Source organism: Uloborus diversus, chromosome 8 (assembly GCF_026930045.1).
Source record: "Uloborus diversus isolate 005 chromosome 8, Udiv.v.3.1, whole genome shotgun sequence".
Classification (NCBI taxonomy): Eukaryota; Metazoa; Arthropoda; class Arachnida; order Araneae; family Uloboridae; genus Uloborus; species Uloborus diversus.
This window is the reverse complement of record NC_072738.1, coordinates 142,017,481-142,038,512: the sequence shown is the minus strand read 5'-3', so window position 1 is coordinate 142,038,512 and position 21,032 is coordinate 142,017,481. Positions and strand designations below refer to the sequence as shown.

The window sequence follows — 21,032 nt, the reverse complement described above, 5'->3', positions numbered from 1 at the left end:
TGTCTGCTGTGTTCAAATGTGGGGGAATCTTGGATGTTTGACTATAGTGTAATCAGGTTTGCAGTAATTGCCGATTACGTAATCGTAATCTGAATAATCGATTACATTTTTGTGTAACCATAATCATAATCGTAATCAGTCAATGGGATACTCCCGTAATCGTGTACAAAATTATAATTAGGCTTTTCATGCGTAATCATAAGTGTAATCTAAGTAAAATAAATTGTAATTTAGCCTTGTAATCGTGTAATCTTGACTTCCTGAAAGTGAAAATATTTAAGCTTCTTTTTTACTATTGTTTGCAACGATAACATAGTTCAATAGTAACATAGAAAAATACTTCAAGCTATTCAGTGCTCGTCCCTGTTTGCAAATGAGAGTCATAAATTGAGACCCATCTTAAGTGTTTAGTACAATTAGTGGTAGTAGACGTGTCAAAAGTACCCTGTGGACGCCTTTGACAGGAACGTCTCAGAACCTCTTGGGAACGTCTTTCCAAATTTTTACAATGGTCACTTATCAATTTCCCTTTTCAGCTGTCAGTGTTAAACAAACAAGTGAAGTACATTGCCGCCATAAAATCGTATTTTAGCAGAAAAAATACAACTAAAAGTTTCTTGCAACAAAAAGCTTTTTTTTTTTTTTTTTTTTACACTTTCAAGAGAAAGTAGTGAATGACTGAGAAAAGGTTTTGTCAAAAGAAAACCAAATTTGTATGTGTGTATGTGTTTCCGTGATTCTTTAAACACTCTTATATATGTATTGCCTTTATTTTTTACTACATGACATCTAATATAAACCCTGGTAAATAAGATTTTTTTTGCATGTTTTCAAAATAATTTTTCGCATAGTTTCATCTTAAATGTACGTTTTATATGTTTGAAATTGATCTTATCTCTAGTTAATAAGTATATGAAAGTAAAAGTTTGCATTGATAGATTTAAAAAAATATGTTTGCGTTTTATTGTATCAATTAATTATTTTAATACCAATTTTGTAATTTAATTATCTTTTTATGCTACTTTTTTAAAGTGAGAATAATTGCATTTCACTGCTGCATTAAAACTCATGCATAAATATTATTGTAAAATACTCATTTATGCAAAAAAAAAAAAAAAAAAAAAAAAAGAAAAAAGAAAAAAGAAAAAAGAAAAAAAAAAACTTTGACTGAAAAGTGGAAATTATAACAAAACGTGTTATGCCCAATCTTATTTTTTATGTGTTAAGTTGAAACCTTTTAGCACTTGTAAAAGTGCAATTTCTTTAATAAGTGATTGATTCAAGAATGAAATCAAAACACATGCAAACAGCTTATCAAATGATCATAAAATTGATCCTTTAGAGTTGTAGGGATCTAACACTCATATGTACCCTTTTGCTAAAAATATCACTACCGAAGTATTTTTCAATTTCTGCGTCATCTGCTCTAGTTCAACGATTGTTTAGCATTGCTGGAAATTTCTTTAACTTCTCAATGAATGAGTAAGAAAATAGTTCTTTGAAGTATTAATTACACTTAAATGCATTGAACTCCTTTTTTTTTAATTTTCAATTGTTTAGTTCCGTATCTTTTATTTACACTTTCTGCGTATTTTATTACATCGTAGTTCTTTTTGCATAAAGAACCACACGAGGTTCTTTTTTTTTTCTTTAAATAGCTGCGTATTAAATCAATTTAGGTTATGCTAAATAGTTCAGAATGCAATGCTAAAATATACCACGCAATTTTCAGAAATTATGAGCTCGAAAACGTTGAGCAGTTTATCGGTAAGAAACCGTCCTTAAGCGAGGACTAAGACAGAACTACTGCAGTGGCAAAGTAATAATGAACAGCTGAGTCCAAAACAATATGCACTGTATATACAGTGCTGGCCAAATTATTAGACTAAGACTGTTTTAAAAGCAAATTCTTTATTGATTACATAACGATAGACACATTAACAAACAGTGAAATAATTATCTAATATTTAGTATGCACTCCCTTGTTCTTGATGAGCATTTAAAGTCTTTTTGGCATACTTTTCACACGGTTTACACAATTTCTTAACTTTTTAAAAAAGGAGGTAAAAAATTGTTTATACTCACTATTATATATACTCACATACACATACTCACTAATTACCTAAAACTAACCTTAAATATAACAGAACACACTAATAAAAAGAACTAGTGAACTGTTTAAGCTGATTGAGGTTATGTTCCTGGTAGGTAGACAAACAAAGAACATAAACAAAGCAGACAGTGCTGCCACCTGCAAACATTAAATTATGCTAAAATAACGTAATAATCAGTGTACAGTATGTACTGTACTTTAACAGTAAAATAAATACTATTTTAGTACAAATAGTGTACAAAAAACAATACCTCTTTAGTCTAATGATTTGGCCAGCACTGTACATTTGAATAAGAGTGCCTATACCTGTATACAATATACAGTCATTGTAGCGTTTTGTAATGTACGCAATTTAAATTATTTAGATGTTTTTCATCTTTCATATGTTGCTTCTTTCCTGCCACAGCGCAATAGTTCAAAATAAATAAATAAATAAATAATCTTTAAGTTAATACTACATGGTAGTTAGAATCATCTCTTTAATATTAAATCAAAATCATAATTTTCAACTATCACGATGCTGATGCAAATGAGTAATGTAGTATATACATTATACTATAAGTCTGTTCTGTAATCGTAATCAAAATCATAATCGGCCTGTTATAAATTGTAATCGATTACATTTTCTACATAATCGAATCGTTGCTGTAATCGTAATTACGTTTTCTCAGAGGATTATAATCGTAATCGTAATTTTAATTCCATTTTTTTCGTGCTCGTAATCATAATCGTGATCGATTACACTATATTATCATAGGATAGCAGAAAAACAAAAACCACCCAACTTATAAATTCATTGAAAAAAAATTCCATTTGCCTCATCCGCTGATATTTTATCATATTTTAATAATGTTTGACATGACATTATCCTGTTCTTCGCTCTTTTTTTTTTCTTTGTATTTCCCCCCTTGCTCTACACGCACTCACAAAAATCTAAAATGTAGATTAAAATGGGAGCAAATGCAGTTGTTGATTCTGTCAGCGAATGCTTAATTAGTTAAACAGTTTTGCATGTTATCTTTTTTCGTACCTCTCAAAGATAAAGTTAAGCAGTTCCCCCTTAATAATTGAAAAGCCGCGTTTTGCTGAAAAAAAACTTCTTTTTTGCTTCGTTCGCAGCTTTGCTTGTACAAATTATTATATCTTTAAGTAATAAAGTAAAGATTGTAGTTATTACTGAATGGCGAAGGAGTACGCTCTATTTAACTTTATCTCTTTCTTTATAAAAGTCTGCGCTCGCGGTGTGACTGTCTGGAAAATTAAGTTATTCCTCTTTGGCTATATTTCCTTTAAGAACATTTTTGTGTTAAACATTACTGCAGCTAGAGTTAAGATTATCCAGTGCCGAACTTAGGAAAAAAAAATTGAACAGACATCAGACTCGAGTCATTAAGTACTCAATTATGCAAGTATGGTGCTGATCCAAAAGTCAAGACCAACTTTAAAAACGAATAATTCGAAAACGAATAAAGATAAAAAAGATGAGGTTTGTACTGAAGGAATTGAAAAGAAGCCGAGTTTTGTGTGGCAATGAAACAAAACTAGTTCTGTTTTTGACCAACAGATGGCGCTACAGCTTTTTATTTCCGCATAATTCTTATAATACAGTAAAATTAACGGGCTTCCTCAACTATGGACAGCATATCGATGCATATTAGCTTCTATTACCATTACCTGCTGCCATTGATCCTTTTTATATCGTTTGTTGCTTTGATTGATCTTAGATCAGAAATCCGACATTGCCATCTGTTAGTCGCCAACAGAACTATTTTTGATTCGTGGCCGTACAAGACCCAGCTTCTTTTCCAGCCGTTTAGTGGAAACCGCATCTTTTTATCTTCAATCCTTTTCCACATTATCCACCCAGCACAGTTTTGACCCTAAACGTCTTCCAGTAGCCAGTACAATATGGTTTGGCCATGAAACCTCTCGACAGAATGCTGCTATTGACTAACTATCAAACGGCGCGACCTTGAGGGTCACGGATTTGAACAAAATTCTAGATATAGGTCAATTCCAACAACTAGATATGAGCCCATGTATAGCGGTTTGACTGCATAAACCTTAGTTCGGCTGCAACGGAGGTCCACCTTGGCTACTACCTTTAATTTCAATAACTTGAATGCCAAAATAACATAGTAACAGTATATTTATCGTTTGCAAATGAAACTAATTATTTTCGCTTTATATTAATTGTCTGCTAGTAAAAAGTATTTAGCGTTTGCTAATAAAAAAATTATTTTAACTGGATATTTATCGTCTTATATCAAAGATATCCCACATTTATAAGGAAAAAAAATGAGAGACTAGAAAAAGCTCTGATTTATTGCACATGGCACACAAAAGAACAAAAATGCAAGATTTTTTCGACTTTCCAAATAACTTAGATAATGTCCATAAATAAGTACGTGTTCTTCCTTATGCTCAATTTACTTACAAAAGATGCCAAAAGTGTTTTGAGATCGAAAACAGTGTCGAATTCGGAAATTCCAATGGAAACGCCATTGCATTTCTGGGGTCAAATTAACAACTTTGGACCTTCGTTGCAGAGAAACTAGGTCCTATGCAGTCAAACCGCTTTACCTGCGCTCATATCTAGTGGGAATGGACCTATAGCTAGAGTTTTGTTCAAATCCGTGACTCTCAAGGTCGTGCCGTTTGGTCGTAAGACAGCTTTAGACAGTTTATCTTAATAGTGTGGACAACATTTAGGTGTTTAGCTGAGTCTGACCTCAGTCAACTGAATCCACCAGATTTGAGGGAGGACCCTGCGGTTGCTGTCAAGGAGCTTAAAAACTTGATTTATATGATTAGTAAAATAATTACTGACTTAATTTGTGCAAATGATAAAATAACTACTGATTTGATTCATGTAAGTAGAAAAATTGTTAATCATATGAGTCAAATGAGTGGTTAAAAATTAATCACGTAATTCAAATGAGTAGCAAAATATGTAATGACTAGATTTGATTGAGGAGTGGTAAAATAATCAATCAATGAGTTGACTCATATGAGTAGTAGTCATATAAGTAGACTTACAGCCTTTCGAAGATTTTATCCACTTCATCTCGACAAAGAAGATTCCGGTAGAAGTTGAAGAAAAGATCGATGGTTAGTTTTTCAGATGGGATGGTGTCATTCTGGAAAAATAAAATGTAAAATCATTAGGTGTTTCAAGTTGATGAAAACTACTTCTTTAAATAAAATCGCAAGCACAAAAAAAAAAAAAAAAAAAAAAAAAAAAAACCCCTTAGTAAAAGTCTTCATCATTTGAAAAGTAAAATTTATACTGTTTTAAAACTTGACAAGAAAGATAGTCAGTGTTAGTTTTCGTGTATACGTTTGACTCTCAATATTTGCGTTAATACAGCGAAAATTTGATATTGGAATACCTTGTAGTGGTAAAAACAAAATTTTCCAAGAAATATTTAGCGTAAATACCTGTCATATATTGGCCCAAAAGCAATACCTTTTTCAAACACTGACTGTACTGAGCTTTTCAAATAAATCCGAACGGTACAAAAACAAATAAATAAATAAATTTAAAAAAAAATAACTTGCTAAATTCATAAATGATTTTTTTTGAAGATAACTCCATTTGCGTGACATAAATGTATGCTATGATTAAGTGGGCAGGTGCTCTAGAGAGTTGGATAAATATATATTGCCGTCTAAAAGCTAAAACTAACCTCCGACAACAGGCGAAAACAAACTTCCATTTATAGGGCGCAAAAAAAAAAAAAAAAAAAAAAATCCTATGCATCATTTCTTCTAAAGTAAGAGAAATGTGGCAAAATTGATACTTCGTTTCCAGTAAAACTGCAAAGAATATACTGTTTTCTAACATTAACATTGGTTTTCATTGCCTCAATTATTCATTTCGGACTTCACTGCTACTGGAAAAGAAACGTGCCCACGTTGCAAATGCAATAGAAAAAGCAGTTAGAAAAGTCAATGTTTTTTTCTAGCATCTACATATGGATGGATTAAATAAAACAAACAAATGTAATTCGCAAGAAACACAAAGATGTTTGAAAAAAGAAAAACGTCGCTCGAGGAATTGAAGCTATTGTTCTCTTTTTTTCGCACACTTAATAATTAGACAGTGGAGCAAATGTATTTATTTTTCAGCATTTATTCCTTTGCTTTAATAAAAACAATATTAGTTCATAGAAAAATAGAAAAATATTTTTTAAAAAATAACTTATAATTATGAAATTCACGTATTTTTTAAAGAGTAATTTATTTGGAACTAGGGACTCGTGTGACTAGATTACTTTATTAGATTATTTTAATGCTCCATACTTGTTAAATTATTCATAAGATTATTAAGAAAACAAAGCATTTGCATAAAATAAGAGCCACTTTCTAAAAATTACGTAATTAATCGCAACAGCATAACATCAAAATAAAATTAATTTCACTGCTGTAGTTAAAGATGTGACTAGAATTTATTTGCATTGTTTTTAAGAATTTAAATAAGTTTTTTTTTTTTTGAGATTCTGCATTGCTTCTCAAATTATGTTTCGGAACTTGCAAAAATGTTTGAATAGGATGATGAAAAAACGCTTTTAGCTCTAATCGAGCTCTGAACACAAATTACAACGAAACGAAGTACATTGACTAAAAAGGGATCTTTTAGGGATCCTGTAGAAGTTTGCAGCGCGAAATATGTAGTTTTTAAATTTTAGCTTTCTTTGTAGTTTATTGCAATATGCTGCAAATTGTATGAAACTTCCGAAACGTCTCACATTGTTACGGGGCCATGTTCTGGAATTTCACGAGTTTCCACCAGCTTACTACGAAAATCAAGTATGTTTACGAAAACGTTTTCTCAATATTGACTTTTTAAAAAATTTTTAGCTACCAGTGTGGGAATAAACTCAATTTTCTTATTATGTGTTTTACATGCAACTCAATTACGGTACTTACTGATTGACTTAGCCCAAAACAGAGCAGTCGATGGACGTAGCAGCTTTGAGGCAATTGCAAGTAAATAAGTTATTCGGTAATTGCTTGCACCTCTGCTTTAGCTAAGGCCATATCTGTTTTAGGGGCGTTCCTGTTATATCAAGAAGTTGGGAAGCTAATACTATAAACGTATCTAAGTTTTATCTGAAGGATCCTGATTTATTCCAGAAACACGATGGGTCGATTGGAATTGCTTTTGAGTTCTTAAGAAAAATTCCAGCCTAATTTTGGAAAGGTTGCTGACTTTAAGCGGGATTTTTTTTCCAGTTTTTTTGCCAGCTATGTTACTTGCTACGGTATTGCGAGACAATAGTCTCACTAACGGACCATTATTTTTCACGAACGTTTCGATTTTTTTCTTCCTTTTTCTTTTTTTTTTTTTACAAAGCAGCTATGACCTTTTCCTCTTGAATTCGTAAATTTAAAACCGAAACTTTTTTTGAAAACAGTTCTGCATTTTGTACTCTTAGTCCTACGTATTGTAGAAATTGACTCAAGTCACCCAGCTTAAAGCATTAATAACCAGAAGTTACAGCAAAGTAAAATACATCAGAATACTGTAAAAAAAAATTCCGAAACGTTCCTGAGAATTTCCGTGTCACGTTTCGCGATTTTAATGGTTTTTATCCACTTCCTGGAAATATCACGTATCATAGTCCAAACATTTCCTGAATTGCTACAAGTTGTCCGAATGCATACTTTTCTCTGTTGTAAAAAATTTGTTTAGCTACAAGTTTAAAGATTAACTGAGAGTATTTATTAGGCGTATCGGCTGCAGTTCGGTTGCGGGACGTCCATACCGATTAAACTCCCAAAGGGAGCGAATCACTATGGAATACGTAGATTTGCGAGAATTGCAATCAAGTGAGATACTTACTTGCAATTCTGTCTTAGCTTTGGCCATGCTTGCTATACTGCTTTTAGAACTGTCTTGAAAATCAGGAAGGTGCCCAGCTGTAATATTATCCCTACCAAAGATTACACTGAAATTCCAGAGACGCGACTGGCTTTAAACGGAAAGATTTCTGGATTTTTCACGAAAGTTACTGAATTTTAGCGGAAAATTTTTCGGGTTTTTGCGAGATATGTTACTGGCAGAAATTGGGCATATCAGCTGCCTATTAATTTCCAGGATCGCTTCTGAATCGTTTTTACAGTGAAGAACTGAAATAATTCTACTTTTTTTTTTTTTTTCAACGGCTATTATTGTTTCATAAAGATGTATTTTGTTGTGAAACTGTTTTTTTGAACGTAAAAAAGGTATATTTAGAAACATTTGAGCAAATGCTAAAATATCAGTTTAGGTGCACCTGGCAAAAGGTTCATATAGTTCAAGAACAACTACTTCACACAGTGCGATCTAAAAATAAACCGCACTTTTCAGTGATAGAACAAAATAGGTATATATATATATATATATATATATATATATATATATATATATGTTTTAAAGCTAATATTTATTCAAAGTAAGATGCATTCAACTCAGTACAACGTTTTGAACAGTCACCCAATTTATCCATAATTAATTAAAATTTGGTTTGGGGATGTTTATAACTTGTGTCAAGCAGCTCCAGTGACTGAAACATCATTATTGTAAAAAACCCCTTTCATTGATTTATTCAGCTCAGTATACATAAAATAGATTTTTGCCCTCGATAACCCTCCGTAACCGCCTAATGTTCCGTAAACACCCGATTTTTCATGGAATTGGGTGGCTCAAGTGCCGCGGATAATAGGAATCGCGGACAAACCACAAAAAGGCTAAAATGAGGGACAAATCAGGTGAGAAATGTCCTTCCTTCTAAAAATTGGCTGTACTGATGCATGATACTTTCTAGAAACAGTTAAAATGTTTTGTATTTCTGCGCAATTGAACTTAAAATTGAACTTAACGTCAATAAAAAACGAGCTGATGTGTTCATCACATGACTTCCTGTTACTCCAATTAAATGTCATTTCCCCATTACTGGCAATTTCAATGCAATTCAATAGTTTACTCTCTAAATATCACCAACGTTGCCCAAATTGAAACAGATTAAAAGAAAAAAAATTGCCAAATTTGTCTCCAAGTTGGCGACAAAACTTGGCGATATATCGCCAGTCTCCCCAAATGATTTCCCCCCAAAAAGGGACAAAATACACCTTCAGAAACCCTCGAATGCAACCAAAAGGGGAGATGCTCAACTAGACAACACTAGGAGTTTACGTATCAAATTTCAACTTTCTAGGACTTACCGTTATTGAGTTACGCGACATACATACCCACATCCGCACACGTATACATACAGACGTCATGAGAAAACTCGTTGTACTTAACTCGGGAATCGTCAAAAAGGATATTTCGCGTGTCTATACGTTCTTAGGCACTTATCCAACTCCGGTCGAGTCGAAAAAAAACTTAATATTCATTCGGTGGTGATTGAAATGGAAACTAAGGCCGAATTTTGAGTGAAATTTTTTTCGCGAATACAATAATTCCTTTTTTCTAAAAGGAAGTAAAAAGAGTACGTGCGATGATGAAAGCAAAACAAAATAAATAAATAACCAAATAAATAAAATAAAAACAATTGAGTTTAAATTCACAATTTTACAGTACAGTTCATGGTATTTGATATTTGTTACGAAAATACATGCTCCTGATTGTTGATTGACTCGCGGATAATCCACCCCGCGGATAACCCGCTAGCCGATAATCGGCAGTGTACTGTCTCAGCGTATGACTATTTTCTGTTCCAGAAACTGAAAACTGCAATGACCTTTCATTGCAGTTCATTGCTCTTTACGATGATGTCCCAGCCATTCAAGCATCATGACACAGGTGCTCCATGACATTGGTTTTCACAAGAAGCACGCTCTTGAAATCGAATTAAACGAGCTGATGTGTGCATCACATGACTTCCTTTTACTCTAATTTTAATACCATTTTCCCATTATTGGCAATTTTAATGGGATTCAATAGTTTACTCTCTAAGTATCACCGACGGGGCCAAATTGAAACAAGATAAAAAATAAATAAATAAATACAAAGGCAAATTTGTTGCCAATTTGGTGAAAAAACTTGGCAACCAAAAGACTCGCGATATATCGTAAGTGTCCGCCACTTGAGTATACATCGAAATTAACAATGATTTCCCCCAAAAAAGGGGCAAAAGACCACTTTAAAAACGCCCGAATGCAACCAAAAGGGGAAGTGCACAACTAGACCTTACTAGGAGTCTACGTACCCAATTTCAACTTTCTAGGACATACCATTCTTGAGTTATGCGACATACATACGTACATACGTACATCACGAGAAAAGTCGTTGTAATTAACTCGGGGAATGTCAAAATGGATATTTCGGGTGTTTATACGTTCTTAGGCACTTATCCACATGTGGTCAGAATGAAAAAAAAAAAAAAAAACTGAAAAAAAAACAAAAAAACTCAACATTAATTTGGGGGAGAGCAAAATGGAAATTAAGGCCGAATTTTGAGTGAAATTTTTTTCGTGAATACAATATTTCCTTTTTTGTAAAAGGAAGTAAAAATCTATGGATAGCTTGTTTGGCCATTCAGAACGTTGTAATGAGTTAAATGGATGATATTTTGAATGAATATTAACTTTCAAACATAGAGCTACGTTTGTTTTATTCTATTATTAAAACGTTCTATTATTTCAGATCGAACTATGTATCGTAATTTTTTGTAGTTTGTAATTGTCATTTAAATTTCAGATAAAAGATTAATTAAAGGTTCATTAATTGAGTTAAATTTTATTTTGCATTTAACTCTTTTTGTTTTCTTATCATCTGTTCAATGAGACAAAGTAATAATCTTGTACTAAGTTTTTCTTCATCTAATTAGTTCTGATTTATTTTTATTTTTATTAATTTGGCAAAGTGTACTGCATTAAAAATAGTACAATACATTAAATGAAAACTTATGACTCAGCTTTCTTTTGAATGTTTACTTTAAACTTTAATTACGTCGATGTACCACAATGCAAAAAAATAATATCCGAGGTAATTCCTTTCGGGTATCGTATTTCGTAAACATTTAATAATAACAAACTTCTTTTTCTTCGTTAATATCGTAGACATTTTGTCGAGAATTTCAAAAATGGAAGCGGATTAGGTTGATAAGCACAAAAGAAAGTATCTGGCACCACCAATTAACTACATAAACAGCTGCTGCATCTATCAAAGTTTTTCTATTGTTATTTCTGCAGTTTATTAATTGTGCCAGCCAGTTTATTTCTTCTTATCATTTTTAGTGCATTTATTCCTCAGCAGAAAGGGAAAAGGAGTTTTAAAGAAATATTTTATATTTGTAGGAGAAACCGGGGCTTGTTTTGGCCGGAGTAGGTTGCTACTAAAGTCAGAACAAACAACGTAAGTAGAAGCACAAATTTGTACTACAATTTGTACAAATTTCTACTTACGTTGTTTGTTCTGACTTTACTATTTAGCACAAAGGTATTTATTTATCTTATTAGGTTGCTACTGCTGTAGCTAACAAATATTGCAGCTAATTCTAGCTAAACAAATAGCATACTAGTAAAATTTAAAATAGACAAATAATCATGCCAACAACTGTCATCACGTAGCACAATTCATTGACGCTAGCACTTTTAGAGACTAGTGTCACCCGCACGGCTTTGCCTGTAGTAGAAAATTGAAAGGTCTTTGGGTTCGCCTGTATATTTACAAATAATGTATGATGAATTTCTCGCCAATTGGCTTGCCTTTCTTACGGTTCCACGTTATGATAACTTCGTAATTTACTCGTCCGTCTCATGACAGGGTTCGTACTCAATTTCAGAAATAAAATGATGGAGTTTTGAGGGGTTTTGAAGGAGTAAAATGAGAATTTGAAGGAGTACTTATGGGCCGTCCTTAAATGATGTCGCAATTTTTTTTACATATTTGGCCCCCTTCCCCCTTTGTCACATTTCACCTTACTACTCCTATTGTCACATGTTATACTTTTAAAAACATATTGTTATAATAACTCTGTGATGTCACTTTGTCCCCCTCTCTCTTCCCCTTGTCGCAATTTCATGAACCTGTCTCCCTCTCTAGTCATAACATCACTTCTGGACCTAATTTACAATATCATAACTATGATTTACTAAGCAATTGTTTTTTTTTTAACACAATCACTTAATATAGCACATCTACTTGTTTATTTTTATATCTTTAAATAATAATTAGACAAATTGACTTTTGCTGCTGATTGAAGGCAAAAGCAATAATCATAAAACTTGAAAAAATAGCCAAGCACCATTTAAGCATGTTTTACTTCATTTATGAAATGTCTTAGTCATCTAATAATATTTTCACTTTCAACTTTTACGAGTTCTATGATCAATTTGTAAATCACATCTTTATAAAAAAAAATATACAAAATCACTACTAAATATACGAAATTACTACAGAAAAATTGTCCTTGTTACGATGTTAAGTTTTTGATCAAAGAATTTTTAGTTACTGTCTTAGAGGAAAAGTATGTAGTAAACTAAAAAAGGAGGAGTTTTGAAGGAGTCAAAACCAAAATGAAGGAGTTTGAAGGGCCCTTCAAAAAAATTTCCTGAATGAAGGAGTATTGGAGGAGTTTTGAAGGAGCGCACGAACCCTGTATGATAATTTTGCTCGGGAACCCCCATCCTCCCTTGCATGTGTAAATCAGATACGCTGTAAGAACTAATGTTCTTAAAATTGGAATAGAAAATGAACAAAATCGAATTTTTGCAAAATAGCTTCGAGGTGCACACCCCCATGCTACAAACTAATTTTGTGCCAAATTTCATGAAAATCGGCCAAACGGTCTAGGCGCTATGCGCGTCACAGAGATCCAGACAGAAATTCAGACAGAGAGACTTTCAGCTTTATTATTAGTAGAGAAGATAAGAGGAAAGTGCTGTCGAAACAAGGACGGATACAAGGCAGGGGTGATGAGAGCGGTCTCCCCTCCCTTGAGTGGTTTTGGAACCGGCACTGTTTCGGAATTCAAGTTTTAAAAACGTAATCGTAGGCTACCTTAGTGGTGTTAAATTAAGGGAATGGGATTTGAAACTCTCTCTTAGAAATGTTTCGAAATTGAAGCCTCTAAATACAATTTCAAACGATCCTTGCACTGAAAAAAAATTCCGAAACGTTACTGAGTATTTCCGTGCAACGTTTCAGGATTTCAATGATTTTTATTCACTTCCTGGAAAAATTCAGTATCATTGGCAAAAGTTTCCTGAATTGCTGTAAGTCGAACGAATGCAGACTTCTCACTGTTGGGAAAAATATTTTTAGCTCCCAGTCTAAAGATTAACTGAGCGTATTTATAAAGTGTTTTGGATTAAGCTCTTCTGCGGCCCAACCAGTCTGATAAAGCGTTCAAAGGGCGCAAATCAGTCTATGGGCTACGTAGCTTTGAACAAATTGCAGACGAGTAAAGTTCTTGATACTTACTTGCAATTCTGTCTTAGCTTTGGCCATGCTTGCAACACTGCTTTTCGAGTTTTCTTGGAAACGCAGGAAGGTGCCAAGCTATTGTATTATATATCTATAGGTTTACTCGAAAGTTCCAGAGATACGACTGACTTTAAACGAGAAGATTTCTGAATTGTTCAGGAGGCTTCCAGGATAACTTCAGGAGGCTTCCAGGATAATTTCAGGAAGGTTACTGAATTTTAGCCAAAAACGTTCCTGGTTTTTGCAATAAATGTTCCTGGCAGAAATTGGGCACACCAGCTGCCCATTATACTCCAGGAACGTTTCTGAATCGTTTTTACAGTGCATATATGAAAATAATAATGAGACGCTCGTTATGAAAAAATCTCCAATTCCTCAAAAACATCGCTTAATGTATTAATGCAACAAACGCAGAGAAAAAAAATGAAAGAGAAAGAGAGGTTTGGAAGCCTTCCCTAGAAAATGTTTAAAAATTGAAGTCTCAAAGTCGTGGTTTTAGGCCTTCTCAGATGTAAGGGAAAGACATAGGGTTCAGAGACTTTCCTTGGGCAATTTTCCGTAAATTCTGAAATGATTCTCCGTTAACAGTCCCTTTGTAGCTGAAAGTCTAAGTACACAATTTTAAATGATGATATTCATAAGATGGGATTTCGAACCTTTTAACGGAATTTTTCCAAAACTGAATTTCTAAAATCGCAGTTTTAGAATACCTGCGGTGACTTAAAAGGAAGGGAATAGGTTCGGAGAACTTCACACTCCCCTCCTCTCCTTGGCTACATCTCTACAATTTATTTGTTTAATAAATATGCTATAGGAGCCCCCGTCTTTCCATGAATTTTTTAATTAGATAAGCTGTAAGAAGTAAGTAATGTAAATAAATTTCCTTGATGAAATTTCTGGATCCGTCTTTCTATCAAAACTGCATGTTTGTAACATTTTCCTTTCATAGTAATATTGGCCTCAACGTGTTTTATTGAAACCAAAGCTGTTTTTCGGCGTGAAATTTCTGCCCTATCACTTTCTTTAAATAACACGTATGCATGAGAAAGAGCTATTGTAGGTCCAACATTCCCAATCAGGAGCCTCATGAAACCCCTATTTTCGAACCACCCTCTATAACTCGATACTTAATGTTATTTATTTTTTGACTGAGATCAACTACACATAAAAGAACGTAGTTAAAATATTGGTAGATAGGTGAATCTTCAAACTAAAAATATTTAACCATTTCACTTTGTCCCGCTATTTTGAGAAAATGAGTCCATTCCTTAAAATAGGTAGTGAAGGAAGAAAGGACGCGTGCCATATTTTGAAATTAAGTAACATTTTGGCGATATGAAACAAAAAAAAAATGTTCTCCTTGTAAATTTTGGTTCTGTGATCATTTCGACCTGACATATTTAACTTGAAGAAATTCTGTCTGACCACGGATTGTATGGAAAGACAAACAACCGTTTTACAGCCGGAAATAGACGAATCTATTATTTTTTACCGACGTCAGCTTTTGCAAAAGCAGAGTATCATTCAAATAAGCGGAATATGCGCATCAAATTTTTACTTTTCCCCCTTATTCGCATAGATTCGTGTTATCTGGTAGTTTGAAAATTCCATGCAATCCGTGGTTGGACAGTAACTGTATTACGTTGGCGAAAAAGTAAAAATGACAAGCTTTGCATTCTTTATTGTAACCCTACTCTCACCAATTTTCAATTCAAATTAATTATAGGAGGCGTGTCTGTCTCTGACCAATGGCTGCTGAAAAAAGTAAAACCAAGACCCACCCACGTACTTGGAATATGACCTGTCCAATACATTGACCGTTCAAAATTGAAATTTTGTACCTCTTAAGCCAATTTTTTAAATTACAAGGTGACGTTTCATGCTCTAGAACCAATACCACATTGCGAATTCCGTTCGTTAATTTGCCTCTGCCTATCTCCTCTTCATGGAGATGGATGCTTCTGCAACAAGAAGGAGTCAAGGCCAACTCTTGGCAGCTTAGCTATGCTAATAATAAAGGCAGTAACATGTGCGTCTCGTCAATATAATAACACTGTCATAGAGGGTTGGAGGGATATAACGGGAAATGAAAATTCTTACCTTCCCAAATGGAAGGCCACAAGATTCCAAAGCTTTTTCAACTCTTTTTTTATCGTCTTTGTGCTGAGCAAACATCTTCTGTATGCTGTTGAGAGAAAAATCATTTTACATGAATATTGATGGAAAAGTACATAGGTTTTCTGACATTTGACATAAAATTGGTAAAAATAATGTACGCTTCAAGCTACTACAATATCGGAATTTTTCTATATATGAATAGGCCAAGTCGCATAATTATAGAAGCATGTGACTTTACAGCTACCGCTTTACCACAGTCACCTGCTGCAATCAGAATATGTAATTACTTCTTGAAGACCCACCGTTTCTTCCTCTTCTACTTCTTTGGAATTTTTATAAGTAAATGTATTTATGCATTTTAGTAAATAAGGAAAGCCTTCACAAAAAATAAAGACATTAACTACATATTTACGTAAAATAGAAGTGTATTCTCCGCCAACAACGAGCGGGAGAATAATATTCACATTACAATTAATATTTCAACAGTTCTATCTCACTTCTTTTGTCATAGCTTTTCCAAAAAAAAAAGATAGCTCAGATGATAAATAAAATAGATAAAGCAAAGAAATATAAAACATTGTAGATAATAGTACATTGATAAATAATAAATGTAAATCGCAGTAGAGGATGAATTTACAATAAAGCAGTATCCACCAACGCAAACCACCTGAATAAATAATTGTTTAAAGGGCTTTGAATTTTGAATCGAACAATAAATAAATCTACGTTTTGAACGAACAAATTTGCAAAACAACTACTGGTACGTTTTTCAGAGCTACAACGAATCCACTTTTTACCGCAAAAAGATGTGCGCTTATGGGTGTAAAAACACCCGACAAACAGTTTTTCTTGGATGTCTTTACATCTATGAGCTCATGTATTTTTTGCATTTTGAAAAGTAACATCTGTAACAATCTAGTAACAACTGTATAATCTAGCAACAGTGTGCCTTGCTTATTCAGTGTTCGCATGTAAACAAAAAAAAAAAAAAATTAAAAACAGTAAATGATAGAAATGGGAGAAAAAGCATTGATCCCATTGCATATTCTCAACCAAATAGAAAACCACATAGTTTGTACTCTTTTTTTTCCCTAATTCATAAACTGAATTACTTATTTCTTTACTTTGGCGACCCATGTATTTGCAGAGAGAAGAGTTCCTTCACGACATCCATTTATGCTAGGACAAGCCGCATAGCTAACGTGTTTATTTCCTGTTTTATTAATCCTGTTTTCATGTTTTAAGTCATGTTTTATAACAAAACAAAGCTCTGTTTTTTAGATTTGCAATGTTTTTTGAATTTTTATTCTACTATCATTAGGAAAAAAGTTACAGTTATTTGCACATCACACAACTTTCCGTTTATTTCTTACTTTTTAAGTTTTAACCAGCCCTGTATTTCGTAAAATTTTTGAAGAACTCTGAAAGTTAGTAGGATTACTTATTTTGTCATATGTGTCCTTCTTTAGAAATTTCATTAAAAGGTGGTGAGGAGGTTAAGGAGATCACTGACCTGACATATGGAATTTCCTAATGCAAAACATGTGAACATTCTTGATTTTTTTTTCAGTATCTTGCCATTGCGATCCCATTCAAAGTTTTGCTGTAGTGGAAGAATAGTGTCAGAGCTATAAAATATATATTTTTTGAAGAAATTCTAAAGGGTCATGTTTTGAAATATTCAAGGTCAAAAGTGACAGTGAAAGACCTTGAAATTTAAACCTGTAGTAAGAAAGTCATGTTTTATATCACTAGAAGGCTCTATTCTTTAGATTTACAATAGTTTTTGAGTTTTTATTCAACCATAATTAGAAGAGAAGTTATAGTCATTTGTATGTCACAACTTTTCGTTTTTTTCGAACTTTTTCAGGTTTTTAACAGCCCTGTATTTGGTATAATTTTTCAAGTAGAATTCTAAAAATTGGCAGGATTACTTATCTTGTCATATGTGTCCCTCACACCAATTGTCATTAAAAATCGGAAATGGTGAGGTCAAAAACTTATTATTATTATTATTATTATTATTATTATGATTGATTTGATGTATAATTGCCCTAAATACTTGAGTTTATGAAAGGTTTTGCCTTTAAAATGCAGTAAAGATAAATTAAATGGACATTTTCCAAAAAGGACACAAATTTTATTTTCGAAATGGATGATATGATTGAATTAAAACGTCGAAATTTTCATTTACAATACATTACAGCCTTGCTTCAAAAACATACAATACATGAATAAGGGGCATGCAAATTTATTATTCTCTGACTTGTAAAGTGCGTAGCAAGCACAAAATATATTTTTTATGACAAAAACATTCAATCACATTCATTGTACTGAGTCTCCCTAGCTTCTTTAACTCATCTTGAGGCACCAATGCCGGGAAAAATTAGAATATCTTAGAAATTTTGCGTAAAATGGTGACTTTTATAGTTCTTAATAATAATCTACTCCTATGTCGTTTCGTAACTGTTACATCAATTTACACAACATCAAATTTGCATCAAAATTAGTTTAGAGTGTTATGTTTCTGTAATCTTTAGGTTACAGTTTGCTCTAACTGCAGGAGGAAATTAATTCAGGCGGTTTATTTCTCATTATAGCAACATCTTTACTTAAAAAGTTTCAAACTAATGTTTTCATGCAAATATTGAATTACGATCTTTATTCTCAAAACAAAAAATGCATTTTAACTCTTGTTATTTCGCTTTCAGATTATGATTCAGATCAATATATACTTTTTTTTATCATTCAGTTAAATTACAATGTTCTGGTATCATTATTTGTTGAGAGAAAACAACATAATGATTCCTAAAAATGACCGCAAAACTTTAACTTAAATTTTATTTCAACTGTAAGGGAAAAAATAAAAGTGAGTTTAAGTATAAATAAGAAAATTTTATACTTTGAAAAATCAGTGTTTTTTTTTTTTTTTTTTTTCAAAGAAAAGTAGGGGAACATGGGACAGAGTGAAATAGTGAAATGTTTATACTGCTTCTAGTTCCACCTATCTGGTATTATTTTAACTATATAGTACCATATGTAGTCCATTCCTGCCAGGAAAAAAAATACCGCCGAAGATTAAAGCATTTGGTAATAAAGGTAATTTTTTTTAAAAGAAATACTCATATTGTAATATTTTTCATTGTAAGTCAAAAATTATATTTGTTGATTCACAATGATAAAGTTCTTGTTATTAAAATTTTTCACATTAATTGAGACCTCCTACTATTCAATGCAGTATTAATTTAGTTAATATTAGGCTTATTTGTATTTTAAATAAATTGTAAATTAACCAAGTACATACGGGGCGAAGGGAAATAGTTTGTTTCATTTACTCACCCAATCATTTCAATAAACTACTTATGTTTTCATTTAGTAGTTAATTCATTTACATACCTTCATTTAGTAATTCACTTTTTTATTCATTCATTCACTTATTTTCTTATTCATTCATTCTTTTACTCGCGCATTTAGTTTTCTTTATATATTAATTGATTTATTCATTTAATTATTCATTTTTTGTTTTAATATCTTTTCATTTATTCATTCAACTTTTTTTTAAATAATTCTTTTGGTCAAAAATATGTTTTATAGTCGAATTGATAATATTTCAATAGAAAAATATTTTATTTTTCACTTTGCCTCACGAAAAAATAAGTGAAAAATTTTCACCTTTTTTTTAAGACTCAAATTTACAGCTAAAAATCAAAAATACTGTTTCAACGCAAGTTGCATTACAAAATATAATGTTCTATCTTTATGTATTGTAATTTTCAAAACAAATTTCCGAATTGTTCATTTTGAAAAAAACTCGGTCATCTTAACCATTTCACTTCGCCCCACATTCCCCTACATGTTGAATTTTAACTATTTATTATTTTTAAATTGTGTTTTCTGTTGAAACTATATAGGTTATATTATTCTTTATTAATTTGCTAGCATTGAAAGCTTTTCTATTTCTTTTCACTTTCTTCTACCTGTATGTCTAGAATAGGATTCGCATTTTTTTCTTAAGGGAATCATGTATTAAATTTCGACGTTGAGTTCATATTTGTCCAGTTCCTTTTGTTATCGGATGTTATCGGAAGATTTTATCGGATGACTAGAAAAGTAGAACCTCGATTAACCGAGCTTCGATTAACCGAGGTTTCTGTTAACCGAGCCGATAATAAAATCTATCTTTTTTATAGATAGGTAAGCCCTGATAAAGATAAGATGTTTCATTTCTCTATTGTTCAGGTGTTTTATGCGTTTTTTTGAAAACAAGAATGTACAAATAATAAAATGATGAATTTTTAATTTCAAAATTAAAAAAAAAATCGGAAATTTCTGTTTTCTTTTCTGTTTAAAACGTGATATTGTGGAAATATTTAATTGAATTTATAAAATTTACTTCAAGTTATTTTCATTTATTGGTACTTTTTGAAATTTGCGATCCTGTTTTTTGTATAAAGTTTCTATTAACTTAGATTTCCGACATCCGAGGCAGTAGCAGTCCGAGTTAGCTCGGATAAACGAGGTCCTACTGTACCATCTCTTGCCCCAAGACATAGGAGAGGTTCCCCTAGTATTTGTACTGTTTATCTCCAAATTTAAAATTTTGCCACTTACAAACTTTTGCCCTTTACTTCTCATTGCCTCCTTTGTGCATTAGGGCATGTCCATGAAACTAGGGACATCACAGTAAAAAAAATCCGTAATTTAATCAGTAATTTTTTTTCTTTCATATGAGGTAAAAAAGACTGTATTTTTATAAAACTATGCGAAAAAAAGCTATTATCATATTTTTATAAGTTTTATAGTCAAATTTTGACAACACTACTCAGTGCCCATGTGTCGTTGCATTAGCGATTCTAAAAGTTTATCTTTTTTTTTTCACTTAGGAAATTAATTGCTATGTCTACAATCTCATTTTTCATTGAAATGTGGTTTATCTAGGAAAAGATTAGACCAACAATGAAACTTTAAACTGTTATAATTGTCTTGTAGCAATTGTTTTTAAACTAGGTCTCATACTCTAATGTAACATCAGGCACAAAATTGTATAAAAGTTTGCATTGCTTAAAAAACAAACAAATCCAAGCTTTTAAAAAGTCATATTCTCTTCATTTGTGATGATATCTTTAATATTAATTCTTTAAATATTTAGAAATAGTTGAATTTAATTATTTAACACTTATTTAAAATATGTAACATCAGTCACAGTAACATCAATCACATTTGTCTTTTCGTTAATGAACCTCAAACAAATTGCACAAACAGCATTGACTGCTGCAGAAAAGCAAAAATGGAGACGATATAAATTAAAAAATAAAGAAAAACATGAAAATTATAAAAAGTGAAACAAAGCAGAAGCTGCAAAGAGCGGAAGATTTAAAAAAA

General features: G+C 32.2%; 1 protein-coding gene across 1 annotated transcript in view; it reads right to left on the bottom strand.

Annotated features, from left to right (window-relative positions):
• LOC129228134 (1-phosphatidylinositol 4,5-bisphosphate phosphodiesterase classes I and II-like) overlaps nucleotides 1-21,032 on the bottom strand; it is a 478,401-nt gene that overhangs the window by 101,356 nt on the left and 356,013 nt on the right. The window contains 2 exon segments of the mRNA XM_054862781.1: nucleotides 5,153-5,253; nucleotides 15,633-15,717. Coding sequence (XP_054718756.1) covers nucleotides 5,153-5,253; nucleotides 15,633-15,717 — 186 coding nt within the window.